The sequence below is a fragment of the Zonotrichia albicollis genome, chromosome 3, assembly GCF_047830755.1.
Source record: "Zonotrichia albicollis isolate bZonAlb1 chromosome 3, bZonAlb1.hap1, whole genome shotgun sequence".
In the NCBI taxonomy this organism is placed as follows: domain Eukaryota; kingdom Metazoa; phylum Chordata; class Aves; order Passeriformes; family Passerellidae; genus Zonotrichia; species Zonotrichia albicollis.
The window spans coordinates 10,199,432-10,214,384 of record NC_133821.1 but is presented as its reverse complement, the minus strand read 5'-3'; the positions used below and the strand labels follow the sequence as shown (position 1 = coordinate 10,214,384).

At 49.0% G+C, this 14,953-nt stretch overlaps 1 protein-coding gene across 1 annotated transcript; it reads right to left on the bottom strand.

The window, feature by feature from the left end:
• Positions 1-5,565: 5,565 nt before the first annotated feature.
• LRRN4 (leucine rich repeat neuronal 4) lies at positions 5,566-14,371 on the bottom strand. The gene is made up of 5 exons (XM_026793278.2): positions 14,038-14,371; positions 11,878-12,587; positions 10,536-10,740; positions 9,319-9,456; positions 5,566-8,228 (listed from the first exon to the last, which is right to left on the bottom strand). Exons 2-5 carry the CDS (start codon positions 12,554-12,556, stop codon positions 6,755-6,757), a joined length of 2,496 nt encoding a protein of 831 aa, XP_026649079.2. The 5' UTR covers positions 12,557-12,587; positions 14,038-14,371; the 3' UTR covers positions 5,566-6,754.
• Positions 14,372-14,953: the final 582 nt, after the last annotated feature.

Here is a 14,953-nt window from a genome sequence, read left to right as displayed (position 1 = left end):
CATTTTTAGCAGTTGCTTTTATTTTGTTTCTTTGCTGGATTTATGCACCTTTGAAACAGATAACTGAGAAGAGGGTTTGGAAGTGGATGATTTTTGCCTTTTTATATTCAATTTTTAGCAGGCAGAGAGGAAAGCAGTTTTTTTATAAAGGTAGGGAAATGCACACCCAGGTCATACACAGGGAAAAGGTCTCTCCAGTAATAGTCTGGATACATCTGGATTTATATCACCTCTAAAATGACCCAAACGCACCTTAAGTGACCAAAATCACTGTGAACTCTGACCCTGCTTAATTACAGCTAGCAAGGATAGCAGCAGTACCAAATCCTGGGTATTTAGCACTAATGCAAAAGCTGCACTCAATAAAGAGCCAAGGTTTTAAAGGAGCTGCTGAGGGAGGTTTGGGCTGTGGCTGGTCACCTCCCTGTTACCCCAGGTTAGGGATCATTCAGGGTTTGTTGTGTCCCAGGCAGCTCCTGGTTTCTCCTGGGTGTGTGCAGTCAGTGGCACGGCTGCCTCTGAGGATATTGTGTAAATGTGGGTGCTGGCAGGTGTCATTTCTCTGCTGCTGAGCTGGGCTTTGGGCTTGGCTTTGCCTCAGCATGTCCCAGAGGACCTGAGAGGAAAACACAGAGGGATTGTGCCCTGTTACCAGCAGTTACCACGTGCTGCTCAGAGGTGCCCTAGGGCTGGGAGCAGGCATGCTCCAGGATTTGGAAGGAAATTTGGACGGTTAGTGCTGTCCCAGTCACACATGGCTCCGTGCCTGGCAAAAGCAGCTCCCGCGGTGCTAAGGATCCTTTGGAGTCGGTTTGTTCCATTGCTGGGCGGAGCCTGGATCTCGAGTGGGTGTGAGCTAAGTTTGGAGCTGCTGCGGTCAGTGGGTTCCTCACCAACAATTTTGGTCTGGCAGGGTTCCTCCCTGGGGCTGGGCTTCAGGGCAGCCCTCAGGGACAGACTGGATTATACTGGATTTGAAATGGGTTGTGTGGCTGTTTTAAGGGGGTTTTGTTATCCACTTTTGTTATCCCCTGTCATCCTCGTTCCCTGTCCAGTGTGAGCTCCCTGGCCATGGGTGGGTTCCATCCTTGCAGGTATACAGGTGGCAGCAGCTGGGGACTGACCCAGAGCAGGCTCTGAGTTTGGGACTTGCCATGGCAGGGTGAAGGCTGAGCTTGCAGCCAGGGCACCCAAGGATCAAATGTGTCATTGGGTCACGTTTAAAGCCAGCACTCCCTGAAGCCTTTGGGATTTGTCTTAACAGCTGAGTTCAGACTTGGAGTTGCCTGCACTTTATATTGCTCTCCTTACCCTCTTATCATCATTTCTGGCTATTCTGACCTTTTCCAGCATCTCCAAGAAGCAATGACAATACAAATCCCACAATAAACACCCCCACACAAGATCCTGGGGTTGTAACAGAGTCTTTTAGCTTAGTTTCTTGAAAATAAAAAAAATTTGACTAGAGAAATTGCATTTTCTGGCTTGGTGTGGAGGCAGCTTCGGGAAGAAGAGAGGTTTTTAGTTAGAGCTGCACTGAGGACAGAGCTCAGTCCTCTGGGGATGTTTGCTGCTGACACAACGTTCCTGAAATGGAGGTTAATCTTCCAGGGATGTTTTTTGCTTCTCCCTGGAGATAGCTCACCAAGAACCCTCAAGGCAGCAGTGATGAAAGCAGGAGGAGTGATTGCCACAACCAGGGTGACATCATTTAACCCCATGGCCTTAGATAAGTTATTAAGGACCATTCCCTAATCATGCCCTGATAAGAGTGAGTAGCTTCTAAACATTGAATAAATGCACTACTCAAGTCTTCCCAGCATGAAGTTTTTTGCACAAGTAAATTTTAGTTTTTCAGAGAAGAAGTCTCTACCTAGAGAATATTCTTTTCTTCTTCTATCTGGAGTTTCATGCCAGAGGTTTTGGCTCGTGGTGCCTGAGGCTGAGCCCTGCAGGAGCTGCCAGCCCTGCCTGCATGGGATGGCTGCATGGCTGCTTCCCCCTCCTGGACAAGACAATGAATGAGGGATTCTGGATTTTATGGATTTTCTTGGGATTCTTTTACTTGATTTCTTCTGGTTTTCTTTGTTTCCTTCCTGCTCTGGACTATGTATAGTAAAGAGGTTTTGTCCCTTTCATGCTATTCCCTCCATTTCTTGTTAATGTTTTCTGAGGGTTTTTTCTCCCTTATGTTCCTTAAAAAAAATCTAATTTGCCATCCATGGATGAAAAGGCTGCTCACACAGTTTTTCAGGAAGGGATCTAGGAAAAGCAAGGACACACTCTGTGGGACTGTGTCAGGAAATGCCTGCAGTGCCATACAAGTATTGCCTTATTGCATGCACTTGTAGGTAACGTCACCCAGCACAGAAGGGCAAGGGCTCTGCAGCAGCACAGGATACAGGGCTGCCCTGTGCTTGGGGAGGGAACAAAAACTCTATCAGCAGTGATTTTGTTCTGCTGAGATATCAGTGCAAACATTGCTATTTGTTCTTCCTCCAAGTGCAATGAATGTGACCTAATCTCTGCTTGTAAATCTACAATAGTTTAAAAATTAAATATCTTACTGCACTTGTAGACAGATCTTCCAGTTTTTCAAGGCACTAATTCCCTCCTTGCTCTAACAGAAAAACAAACATTCTTCCTCATCAGTGGCAGGTTGGCAGAGAAGTTGCTGGTCATAAGGCTACAAAAGGAATGAGAGGCAGGGACAGACAAGCTGCTGAGTTAGTCTGTGGGACCGGGGCTGTTGCTGCTGCTCATTCTCAGCATTCTTTCCCCTCACACAGGAGTAGGTGAGGACACACAGGAGCACACGGGTAGTGTAAATCAGTGACCCTTGTCTGCAGGGCGAGGCTGAAGCTCTGGGAAATGATTCCCCCCTCTCCCTCTAGGTGCCAGCAGAGCACTAGCCTTGCTGTGAGGCGTTGTCTCCTGGGTGTATTTCAGAACAGTGTTAATTTGTAATGCTGCTTGATTACTTTTTAGAGAGGTTGGGATTTAGTTATTGTCCTGTTCAGAACAAACTCTGCATCCTTTGGAGAGCTGATGAAAAGAAAAAACACCGGAGTTTAATCACGTTCTTTGATGAATCTGTTTCTGCAAATACAAAACATGTTCTCACCTGTGATGTATCTCTCTATTTCACAGGTAAAGAACCAACCAGAGGCTTCTTGGCAAGCAACACCTGAGCCCTCAGAGATGTCCTGGTTTGTAACTGCACACAATTCTTTGTTCCAGAGATCCCTGGGGAGGAGCATGGCTGTTCCAGGGCCGTGCTTGCTGAGGGAGCATCATGGTTGAACTTGGGCATCCTGCCAGGAAGAGGCTGATGGAGCCTGGGATGTGCTGTGAGCTCCCTGCCTTGGGCTGTGCCACCTCCCAGCTGGCCATTTAATGCCTGTCACCCTCTGGCCTGGGACTACTGAGAAGTGGGATCCCTTCTGGTGCTGAATGGATCAGGCTGAAGCACCTTGTCCTGCTGCTCTGGGCTTCCCCACATGCCTGCTGGCAGGGCTCTCAGGGCCTGCTCCTCCAATGGCACTCATTGCACCAAAAGCCAGGTGTCCTTCCCTGCTCCCCCGCAGCCAGCAAGAGTTCTGGCCCTTAAAGGGCTTGTTATTCCTGTATGGAGGGCATCAGCTCCATTTCCCAGAGTGTTTCTGCTGGCAGAGACTGAGACTGTGACTGGTTTGCAAGTGCTCTTAGAGATGGAGCATCGAGCACCTCTGCCATGACAGTTAAGGGATGCACCCACAGCACCAGTGACTGTTGTGGACTCTCTTTGCTTGGACTAGGTTTTTGGGAAGAAGACAAACACAAGTGAATGGAGAAGGACCTGAGATAGAAAAGACACAGAGAAAGCCACACAAGCTGTTCAAAAACTGAATTTCAATGCTCTCTGCACTTCCCCCAAGTGATCTTCCTCTCAGAGAAACAGAACAGGTGGAACTGCGTAACAGTAAGTGAAGTTTTAGTTATATTTTTTTAATATGTTGGCTTTTGATAGCTATTAAAAATTGTTTCAGAGATGTTTGGGTATTCCAGCCATGCTGCCAAAGGTTGATGATTTGAAGCTGGAGGTACAAACAGGATTTGCTGTTGGGTGCAATCAGGAAAAGGGGGAGGAACAAGTGGGCGGAGCAAAGCTGGGCGGCTCCCCAACGTGGCAACGGGAAACTTTCCGTGGTTGCTTTGCTCCCCTCACTGCCCCAGTCCTGAGCAGCTCTCTGAGAGCTCCCTCCGCTGGAAAGAGTTCAGTTGGTCATTACTAAAATGAATCCTGGTGAAAATACAAAGTGGTAGTAGCAAAAAAAAAAAAAAAAATTTAAAAAAAAAAATCTGCTTTTGTAGCACTGATTCTTCTCATAGGTGTTGTTAAATACAAATCCCGTTTTTAACCCTGCTGCTACACCTCATACATTCCCCTTTCCACTTGTGGAAGGGTTGAGTGGCACTCAGAGAGAGGCACTGCCCTGGCTGGGGCATCTGTGCTTCAGGATGGCTCATCAGCTCAGATGGAATTGGGCTGCTTAAGCTGGAACAGGTGGGGATTGTGGGAGCAGGACTTGTATGTTTGTGTGGCTCCCACAAAGGGCACTTACATGAATGGGAGGGTCTGATGTGTTCCCTTGGTTGTGAAATTCAGGAGAGGCTGGCTGAGAACTGGTTGGAGAAATCGATTGTGATGAACTTCCTAGCTCAGTGATTATGAGCTGGTAAAGGGTGGTGAGAAATGTCCTCCCAATACCTCACTTGAAATGATGTCCCCTTGTTTTGGACTAACTCATATTTAAGTTGAAGCAATCTTTATTTTCAGTTGCAGTATTATCTTTTTTTCCCTGCCCTTCTCTGGAGCTAATCTTTGAGACAATATAAATTGCTCTTCACAAATCTCTTATTTTGCTTTGTTTCTGGTAAAACCAAACAACTCAGCCAAGGTCTCCTAGAGCTGTGCTGTACAAACAGAAGGGAATGGATGATCTCTGCCCCAGTTTGGGATCGTGACTCTTTGGCTCACTTGCTCACTTCAAATGACAATCATATGTACCCAATCACTGAATCCTTGAGAAAACAAGGAATTAGTGAACGGGTACATATTCCTTGAAATCCTGGCAGGAAAAGCCAGGCCAGAAATAAATATAAAAACCTAGGTCCAAACAGAGAAAACTCTGAACTACCAGAATGTGAAAATAAGAGATTTTCAAAGTGAGAGGTCACACCATCCTGTCTTCTTCATTTGCATTTCACTTCTATTAGGAGTTTGAGTCCTGGGGCTCAGCCAGACTTGGGGCACGCATGGCAGGAGTCTGTGTCTGTCCAGTGATGGTCATTCCCAGAGGACAAATTCCCAGGAAAGAACTGCAAGCCCACAGTGCTGACAAAGGAACAAGCCTCCTTCTGCCACATACAAAATGAAAGCTCTTGGGACATCAGAGAACACAAATCTAATATCATAAAAACATTTCTTTACTACGTGTTGAAAGTTCATTCCAAAACAACAAAAGGAGTTAATTTCTCAGGCCAAACACTGCAGATGGTAAAGAAAACACCGAGATCCATGTCTTTAACAAAAAATCAGAATGTAGCTCTGTGGCTTTTATTTCAGTAATACTGAAAGCATTACAAACCCCAAAAGAATGGAACAGGGACTCTTTTACACATTACAGCACCTTCCCCTCAGAGTCCAGGGGGTTTATGCACTGTGTCTGTACAGCAGCAGGAGAAGGCAGCTCCTGGAACTGGAGCCTGGGGAAATACCAGATTGGGACACCTCTCTGGATTCCAATGGCAAGCTCAAAGTTGGGATTGTCAGCATTTCTCAGTATTATTGTACAGAAATTGGCACCCAAGAGTTCATTTGAAAGGTGTCTGCAGATCTGTCTGCTGCTAGTGCAGGGGATTTGGGTTTTTCAAGCCTCAGCAGCACACACATTCAATTGCTTCATTGCTTGGCTCTTTGCCTCTGTATGAGGTAAATCAGCTGCTAAATCTGTAGATGGGACGGATGATTGGGACGGAACATCCTCTCTGCCTAAAATCCACTGGGAAGCAAATGTCAACATGCTGCCCTCCCCCTTGTGTGGGTCACTGTTGGGGGCTCAGCTGTGGACAACATCATAAAAAGTCAGAACAAAACAATTACCCCTGCCCTAAGGATTCCACACAGTCTGTCACTACAATTAAATTTCATGTTTCTTTGTCCTGAAGTTAGGTTGATCATCTGCATTTGCTTAGAGGAGTTAGATCTGCACAACACCTTGTCACTGAGCCCCCTCACTCCTTTCAGCTATACTCTCTCTATGGATAATACCTTTAAAAACTGAACCCCCAGCTTTGCTCTGTGAGTAAAAGCAGAGTACATCTTGCTAAGCTTAATGCACCTTGGATTGCAGCTCTCCTCTGACTGTGCTCATGAGAGATACTGGAGGCAGACAGCTAGCCAGGCAGCCTCTCACTGGGTGAAATTCATGCTACTCTATTTGCAGGTGATTACAAAAACAACTTTTCAAGGTTGGCGTCCAGGCTTGCTGCTGCTTAGCACAGGAACAGGAGTCCAAAGACTTTTTTCTGGTTGACTAACTTCATTATTAGTTTTTCTCTTTTTTTTGGTGGTTTTCTCTCCCTTAGAAATGTCAGGGTTATGAAATCTGCTGGTTCATAGTTTTGCTGAAGGACACTTTCAGAGTCTCATAAAAACACACCAAGGCGATGGAGATAGTGAACTTTGATTGTATAGAACAATCACCCAGAGCTAATTCGTGGTCTGTACTTTTAAGGGATAATCAAATGCTGGGTTCTTGTAGGAGACTAAGTGTGTGCCATACTGCTCACTCTGAGGCTTTTTACACGCCTTGCACAGACATACGGACAAAATAATTGTGGTAATGAGAAAGAGTCCACTTGCTGCAGACAGACCAGCAAAAACATACTTGTAGCTGGGTTTTGTTTTAAAGCTGGTGCATGAATTACCTGGACCTTCCTGGCCTGTTGTGGTCTGGCTTGACCCTGCCTTGTTGGAGGCAGTGACACAGATGTGGTAGGTGGTGAATGGCAGCAGGTTGTACAGGGTGTACTGCCTGGCCGTGGGGTAGATGTTGTCCATGACAAACTGCCTGTCCTCGCTGTCTTGGGCACGAAGCATCAGCTCATAGCTGTGAACAACGGAGTTTGGGGCACACCAGCGGATCTGTGCGGAGCTGTCGGTGATCTCAATCACTGCCCTGAGCCTGGGGGAGTCTGGAACCTCATCTTCCCTGGAAGTGCCAGGACATGAGCACCGGGATATGTTCTGGAGCTCCTTGCACGGCTTCTGCAGGTGCCTGCAGGGATTGTAGTCACAGGCAGCCTGGGCTGTCTGCACTGGGCCTTCCTCCCTGGGCTCTTCATAGTTGTAGTCATCGGTGTAGTGTGGGGATGGCGTGGTGGGCACAGCCCTTGAGGGGGCGCTGCTCCTCGTGGGGTTCAGCTCTGGGGGGCTCGTCTGGGGGGCGCCTTGCCTGGCAGGGGTGGCAGAGGAGCGGCTGTGGTGGCTGGTGCTGTGGGGGACTCCTGTTCCTCCAGTGGAATAGGCACTGGTGCTCTGATTGAGTGTCCCTTCCTGAGGGAATGTCGTGTGAGTTGTTCTGAGCTCTGTCTGGAGCTGTTCTGTTCCAGCTGGACTTGGTGAGCTGTGGTCTGGGGACTGAGCAAAGAACTCTTGGAAAAAAACTGGGAAGGAGGTTACAGATGCCAAGGAAGGGGGACTGCTTGTGGGTTCAGAAACTGCCTCCTCCTCGTGGGAGGAACTGTTGGCCTTTGTTAGGATGGGCTCCGTTGGGTTGGATGCTGCTGTGCCCCTTGCATCCCTCTGGATGAGGGAGCTGGTATGGATGTCTTTGGTTAGCATTGGGTTGGATGCTGCAGTGCTCATGATATCCCTCTGGATTAGAGAGCTGGTATAGGTGGTTTTGGTTGGCATTGGGTTGGATGCTGCTGTGCTCCCCACACCCCTCTGGATGAGGGAGCTGGTGTGAGTCAGATCTGTGGTCAGCAGGGCTGAGTCTGTTACTGCAGCAGAGGCATCATGGCTGGAGAAGCTGCAAGCATCACCCTCAGGAAGGGCTGTGTTTGAGTCGGGCTGTGTAACGTTGCTCTCTGACTGGCACTTGTTGTAGAGCTCCAACAGTGAAAAAGATGTTGAAGGTCTGCCCAGATCTTCCTGGGATGTACAAAAGGTCTCCCGAGCCCTGCAGAGGGAAACCAGAATAGTCAAGGTCCAGAAGAACATTACAGGTTTCTGTTCTGTCCAGGCTGCCTGGACTGGAATTGGTGACCTGCTGTCAAAACCATCTTTATGTTAGTGAGAATGTGAAACCTAGACCAAAGCTAGATTGCCTTAACAACAGTCCAGCCAGCTTTGCACAGCACTGCCTGTGGAATTTAGCTGGAATTGGCTTTGTAAGGTGCAGGGATATCTATGCCCGAGGGGAAGTGTCCTTTGGTACAACAATGGCTGTGAACTTTAGCAAAGGGCACCGGGATTCAGCTTGTTTTAAAGGGTCAGACTTTAATGCAGCACTAACAGAACACATGCAGGGAGCTGTAACGGGATTCCCGGGATTCCTAATCCATCTGCTTTAGGCAGCTGGAGGTGGGCTGATGCGGGACTTTTCAATGACTAAGATCGAATTCCTTATTTACTCAGCCACTGAAATTCTGGTAAAGAATGCAACTGCTAAACCCATCCCGATGAAACAACACTGTCTAATTTCAACAATTTACTTCCCTGCTCTCAGAGAGATTTGATGACAAATCTTCTTGGTGGCCTTTGAAAAGAAAGAGAGGCCATTTATATGCAAATATTTCCTTTAACTGCAGCTTACTGTAATTAGTCTGTAAAACTGAGGGGAGCATGAAAACAATAGGTGAGAAATGGTGCTATTTGCAAGGGGTTTTGTTGGCTGCCGGTGGTGATGTAAGCTTTGCAAGTAGCAGGGTGAGGAGAAAATAATTTGTTAAAGATCTTCCAAAGTTTCCCAGTTTCTGTTCCCAGCTCTGGTACACCAAGACAGCTCATTTTCTATCGTTAGCTAATATGGAAATATGGTCCAAAACAGAAAGAAAATACTCTCACCTAAAAATAGAACCCCAGCTAATAACACCTTATGCTTTGTCCCTGAAAGGGATATTATTTTGCATTTCTACCTCTTGTGGAAGGGAAGAACACACCAGGAATTTGAACAGCTCAGTGAATAGTGGTGAATGCCTGGTCCCCAGACTACTTGCACACTGAGGCTGTGTCTGCAGAGCATTGCTCGATCTCCTGAGCTCACTTACTTTTGCAGAACAACTTTCTGGGGCGTGGACAGCAGCCAGGAGAGCTGGCAGCTGCACAGCAGAGGATTCCCGTGCAAGTAGATGGTGATGCCATCCAATGAATTGGTGTTCCAAGGATGAAAGGAACTCAGGTTACAGCTACAAGAACACAAATGCAATAATTAAGAAACGCTGAGGTACCTTCCAACGATTGGAGTGTGCTCAGTATCCCTTACCCTCAGTGTGTGTAGGGCACAGAGCAATATTCCCAGTTCCCCTGGCAGAGAGCAGTTATTAACCCACCACCCTGCACTCTGCATGCTCAGAAGATGCTCTCTAATTTCTAGGACTTTAATTCCTTAAAGTTTTAGCACTTTGATATTTAGCACTTTGAACTGGCATTCCTGCAAGTGTTGGAAAGTGCTGTGTGAATTCAGTGAGGCAGTCAAGGGGGATGGAATCCATAGGATTTTTGCTTTGTATGGGTTTATTTTCCTGAAACTGGTTTCTAGGCACAGGCAGTGCTCTAGTGTTTGTTTTCTGATATGCTTATATCTGGGTCGCTATTATAAAAATGTTTCAAAGTGCTCTCCAGATTTTTTCCTTTATGCTGGCTGCTCTGTGTGCACTTCACCTGCTCCTATTTTGATAAATCAGTTTCAGACTTTTGCCCCTCCTAGTATTTCAGGTATGTGATGTACCAAGAGGTGCTACCCCTAGGATGAGGACTGAAACATTGCTTTTACTAATGATGAACAAGGAGCTATATTAAACTCTCTCACTAAAAGTGGGACAGGGTTTTTGTCCGCTTCTGAGCTGCAGGTTTTGGAGAACTGTCAGCACTCATCCTGGCAGAGCAGGGAACCCTCAGAGACTTGCTTCTCCTCTGATGGGATTTTGCCCTTGCAAGGCTGGTCTTTAGCACAAGCAGGGTTCTGTGGATCTCTGCTAATCCAAACAACCCTGGGTGAATTCATTGGATGGGGAGATAAGGCAGAGGATGGGAACACAATGGATGCAACCTCAAGCAAACAGTTAATTGTGCTGTGAGCCCCAGGCTGCCTCTTTGGGCTCTATCAGCTCTATCAGGCCAGATCACAGATTGTACATGGCAAAGACAGCAAGTCCACACCTCCTTCCTAAATCTGATAACAAACTGTTCAATTCAGCTCCCAGGCACCACCGGCTGTGGGGCAAAGGCAGCATGATGTGGGGAAGGACAAAAAAACCCAACTCACTTCTCAAATGAGAGATGGCTCAGGTGAGGAGCACTGTCAAACACCTCTGTCTGCACAAAGCCCAGGGAATGGGAGTCCTGACAGTGCAGCTCTCGGAGACCTGGCAGGGACCTGAGGAAGTCGCTGTTGAGGCTTCTTAACCGTGGCATGTTTGTCAGGTAAAGTGATCTGAGGCTGGCCAAGCCTCTGGCCCACTCTGGTCGAACTGAAACAGAAAAATATTTACAGCTATTGCCTGAACAGAGCTTTCCTGTGGATTTCTGCCTAGAAAAAGGGTTTAAGTTCATAGATATGAAATATCTGTCACCTTCTGCAGCTATTCTCTTTGGGAAAGGAACAGAACAAAAGTCAATACACTGGTGTGTGAACACTCATGCAGCTGCATTTCTGTAATAGTCCCCACAGGTTAGGCTGTCGTAGGGCAGAGGAAAAGAGGGGAAAATAGGACAAAGCCGATAAGAGATATGGAATAGATTTCTTGTTGGGTGAGATTAAATGAACAAGGATTTCTCAGCTCACGAAAGTGGTCTACAAGGTCGTGACTGGTGCAAGAAATGCAAATCACTTCTTTCTCCTACCACGGGAAAAAGCCAAGAGGCATGAAACTGAAAGGATGGTCTTGTATAATAGGACCTTTCTGTCCCATGACTCAGTAGGGTAACTCACTACCACAAGACAAATTAGTCAAATTTATGGAGGAAATTTGGTGGTGCAGCTGTTTAATGTGAGTTGAAGTGAACCTCCAGCTTGAGGCCCTGGCCCTGCCCCAGGCTGAGAGCAGCCGGGCAAGGCATCTCACATCTGTGTGTCCCAGCACCTCAGGTACAAACTGAGGCTGGCAGGGCAAAAGGGAGAAAACGTGCTGTGGATTGCTCGGGGCAGGGATTGTCCCTCCCTCAGCGGAAGTGTTTGGGCTGTGGATGGCACAAAAAGCCTCTCTGTGCTACTGCAGTGCAGCTCTGAAAGCTCAGAGTAGCTGTGGGGACAAAGAAAGATTTCAACAGCCTGTCTGGAAAGAGAAACTAATTTCCTCCTGTGCTTCCCAGAGCTAATCCCGGGGCTGACAGGGAGGTGACTGTCAGTGGCAGACAGTGGGATTAGGATGGAGGTGGTGACTACCCTGGGACAACCCCTCCTGTCTCACGGTGTCTGGTCTGTGCCCTTGCTTTGGGAGGCTCCTTTGCGTGACTGCCTGGAGCAGCTGTGGGCAGCTTTCGGTGTGGGGTGGGGTGTTCCCCTGCACTCCAGCCCAGCCAGGATGGGAGCCATGGTCCCAGCACGGCTTCTGCTCCCCCGGCCTGACCCAGCCCTGTGCTTACAGGGGGAACCCCAAGAGACTTACTTGTCTCAAGAAAGGTCCTGCTCAGATCAAGCACCTCGATGGAGTTTCCAGGCCTGTCCATGGCCTCGTGGGGATCTGTGCTGATGGCAAAAGCAGAGTCCCTGATTCCCCTGCTGGCATCCTGCCCCAGCAGCGTCACAGAGAGGTTCAGGACCTGCAGCTGAGGGTAGCAGGAAAAAGCCAGTGGCTGGATTTCCATCAGGGGATTGCCAGCCAGGGACAGCCACCTCAGGTTGGGCAGGGCAGAGCCGAGGCAGGATGGCACAGACGACAGCTTGTTAAAACTCAAGTCCAGCTTGAGGAGACTGCTGAGGGTTTCAGATCCCCACCTCACTGCCCAGAGGTGGTTGTGCCTCAGCGAGAGGACACGCAGCTGGGGCAGGTTTGCTATCTCTGTGCCATTCACCTCCTGCAAGAGGTTATTGCTGAGATCCAGGCTCTGCAGGGCCTCTGGAAGGCAGACTGGGAAAGCTGTCAGGCTGCTGTTGGTCAGCTGCAGGGTGATCCAGGTCCTGTTCTTCTGATCCTCACAGGACATGCTGGTGACATTAACATTTTCCCAAGTGTCCTCCTGAGCCAGCTGGAAAAAGGTGGTGACATCCCTGGAAGCTGCTCTGCTCACAGGGCTGAGTGCTGTGGTCCCCAGCAGCAGAGGGAGGATGAGCAAGGGGGACAACATCCTTCTCCAAGGTGCCTGTAGTTTGCAAGGTCTATTTCAGGGAGGGGAAACAAAACATCGACATTTAGAGCTAAATTAAAATCCCTCCAGTCATCTACAAACTATTTAAAAGAAAAACAGTTTATAAATCCTTTCCTATTATATCCAGACAGTGGTACAGTGATAATTAATAGCTCTTCTGTAATTAAGCCTAAGCAAATGTGAATCCTTGGGGACAGAAGTATCATTCAGTCTTAGTCTAAGTGTGCCTGGAGTCGTTCATGCAGGGAGCATGAACCAAGCTGTATCCCACACCTGTCCCTCAGTGCCAGCAGGCTGTCCTGTGCTGTGTCCACTTTGGGCAGCCCAGTGGGAAGAGTTTTCCAGTGGGGTGATGCGCAAACAACCAGAACTGTTTTCTGTGAGGCTGTGTAAAGCAAATGAATGGATCCGAGGACAGAGGAGAGTTACCAAACTTTACAGCCCAGAACCCCAAACTGGGCAGCGTTGTGTGGAGTGGGTAGGTAGAAGCGCCTTTCCTGTGTAAGGAAGGACTTTGCTTTCCCTAGCAGGAACTGGAACAGAAAACCCAGGGGCTTGTGTGGGCTCTGCCAGGGCAGTTCTGCCCCGTTGTGAGCACAGTGCCAGTGGGGACCCACAGGGATGTTTGGGCTCCCGAGGAGCGGGCAGTGCCCCCGAGCCTGTGTGCCAGGCAGGGCTGGGCCTGCTGTGGGTGAGAGGCACAGGCAGGCTCTGCACGGCCCAGCTGCTGGGAAAGGATGCACTGAAAATGCAGCTCCCGAACCGCATTTCAGTGGAAGTGGTCAGAAACTGAATATGCTCCTGGATCGGGGCCCCAAAGGCCTGAGCGCCAAGAAACATGTTATTTAGTGTTACAGCTGCCTCCGTGCTCCCTCCTCCTCCCACCCCTGCTTTGGTCTTTCTCAAAATAAAAAGTCCTTAGTGACTTGTGCGGGGTCCCCACAGGTAATGTGTGTCATTAAGGAAGGAATTAACCCCAGCCCCAAACTCGTGCTTTCCTTGTTGAGCTGTCTTTTGTGCTTCCCGGCAACAAAACGATTTCTCGTCCAGAAATATATTACAGTGTAGGGTGGTAACCGAAACCCCACGGATTATGAAATATCTCAGACTTATTCCAAAGTTTAATTGCTCCTCGCTGTTCCCTGAATGATGCCAGGTCTTGCCCAGACCGTTATCCTTTGCTGCCATCCCAGGTTTGAAGTAGGGATCAGCAAAACAGTGTGCACCGGAGCACCAAAATAATGTGTTGTGTTTGCCTGTGTGCTTTTCGTCAGGCGGAACCGGGCAAGATCCGAGCAGCAAGATCCGAGCAGCCTCAGGGCTTCCCGGCCACCGGGGCCGCTGGTTCTCCCGCTCCTCTGCACATGGGCAGGGAGAGGATGGGAGGAGTTGGGCTGCTGTATTCCAATCTCAGATTTAATGTTAATCCTTGCCTCTAAACCGCACCCGCTCGCACGTACCTGTCCGACAGTCCCGGTGCCTCGCTCCGAGCGGCTCCGGCTGCTCGGCCCGGCTTTTATACGCTCGGGGTGACTCAGCCGGCCCCGTGAGCTGCCTCTCTCCCGGGCCCGGCTTTCCCGGCTCTGCCCACAGGCTCGGGCGAGGTCTGTTCCAGGCTCGCTCCCCCGCATCCAGCTTTGAGAGGGGGCGGCTCCGGGCAGCTTTCCCCGCTCCTTGGCCCTAGCGGGAGGTGAGTGGGAGGGCTCTTATTTCCCAACACTCACGCAGGGCTGCTCCTGTCTGTCTTTGTCTGAGCAGAGGGGGGTAAAGGGAAAAGATCAGTGTCAATAGTCCCGGCTCTCACGTCTTCCACCGATGGGGGAGGGAGGGGAATTGTTGTGCTCCTTTGTTGGCAGGTCAGGATGATGTAAAGCTGAGGCTTTGCCTGCTGACATGAGCTTTGGTCTCTCTTTAGGCGCCAGTGAGGGGCTTCAAGTGTTTGAATTTCTAAGACTCTGGCTCTTGGGGAGTAAATTCTGCAAAAGTTCAAGCAGGACAAATTACTTTCTAAGGAGGCCCTTAGGATATGTCAGAAGTGAAACTCTCACCTGCTCCTCCCGCAGAGAGGAATTCTCTGTGCGGATGGAGAGGGCGTAGGGCACCTCGCTCCCCGTGGGACGGCCTTTGGGAGGCCTCTCCTGCTCCCGCTGCGCGTGGGCTGCGTTCTCTGTCCTGCATCTGTGTACCACATGGCTTGGGACAGTTCCCTTCCCGCTACTTCCCTCATCGTTTGCTGGATAAGTAAAGCTGACAACAGAAACCATCTCCCACTGAGGGACCTGCCCCGAGCTGGGCTTTTCAGCATTCCCACAATTCTAACAATAATTAGGTCGAGAACAGAGAATAAAGTCGGGGAAATGATCCCAGAAAGGGACG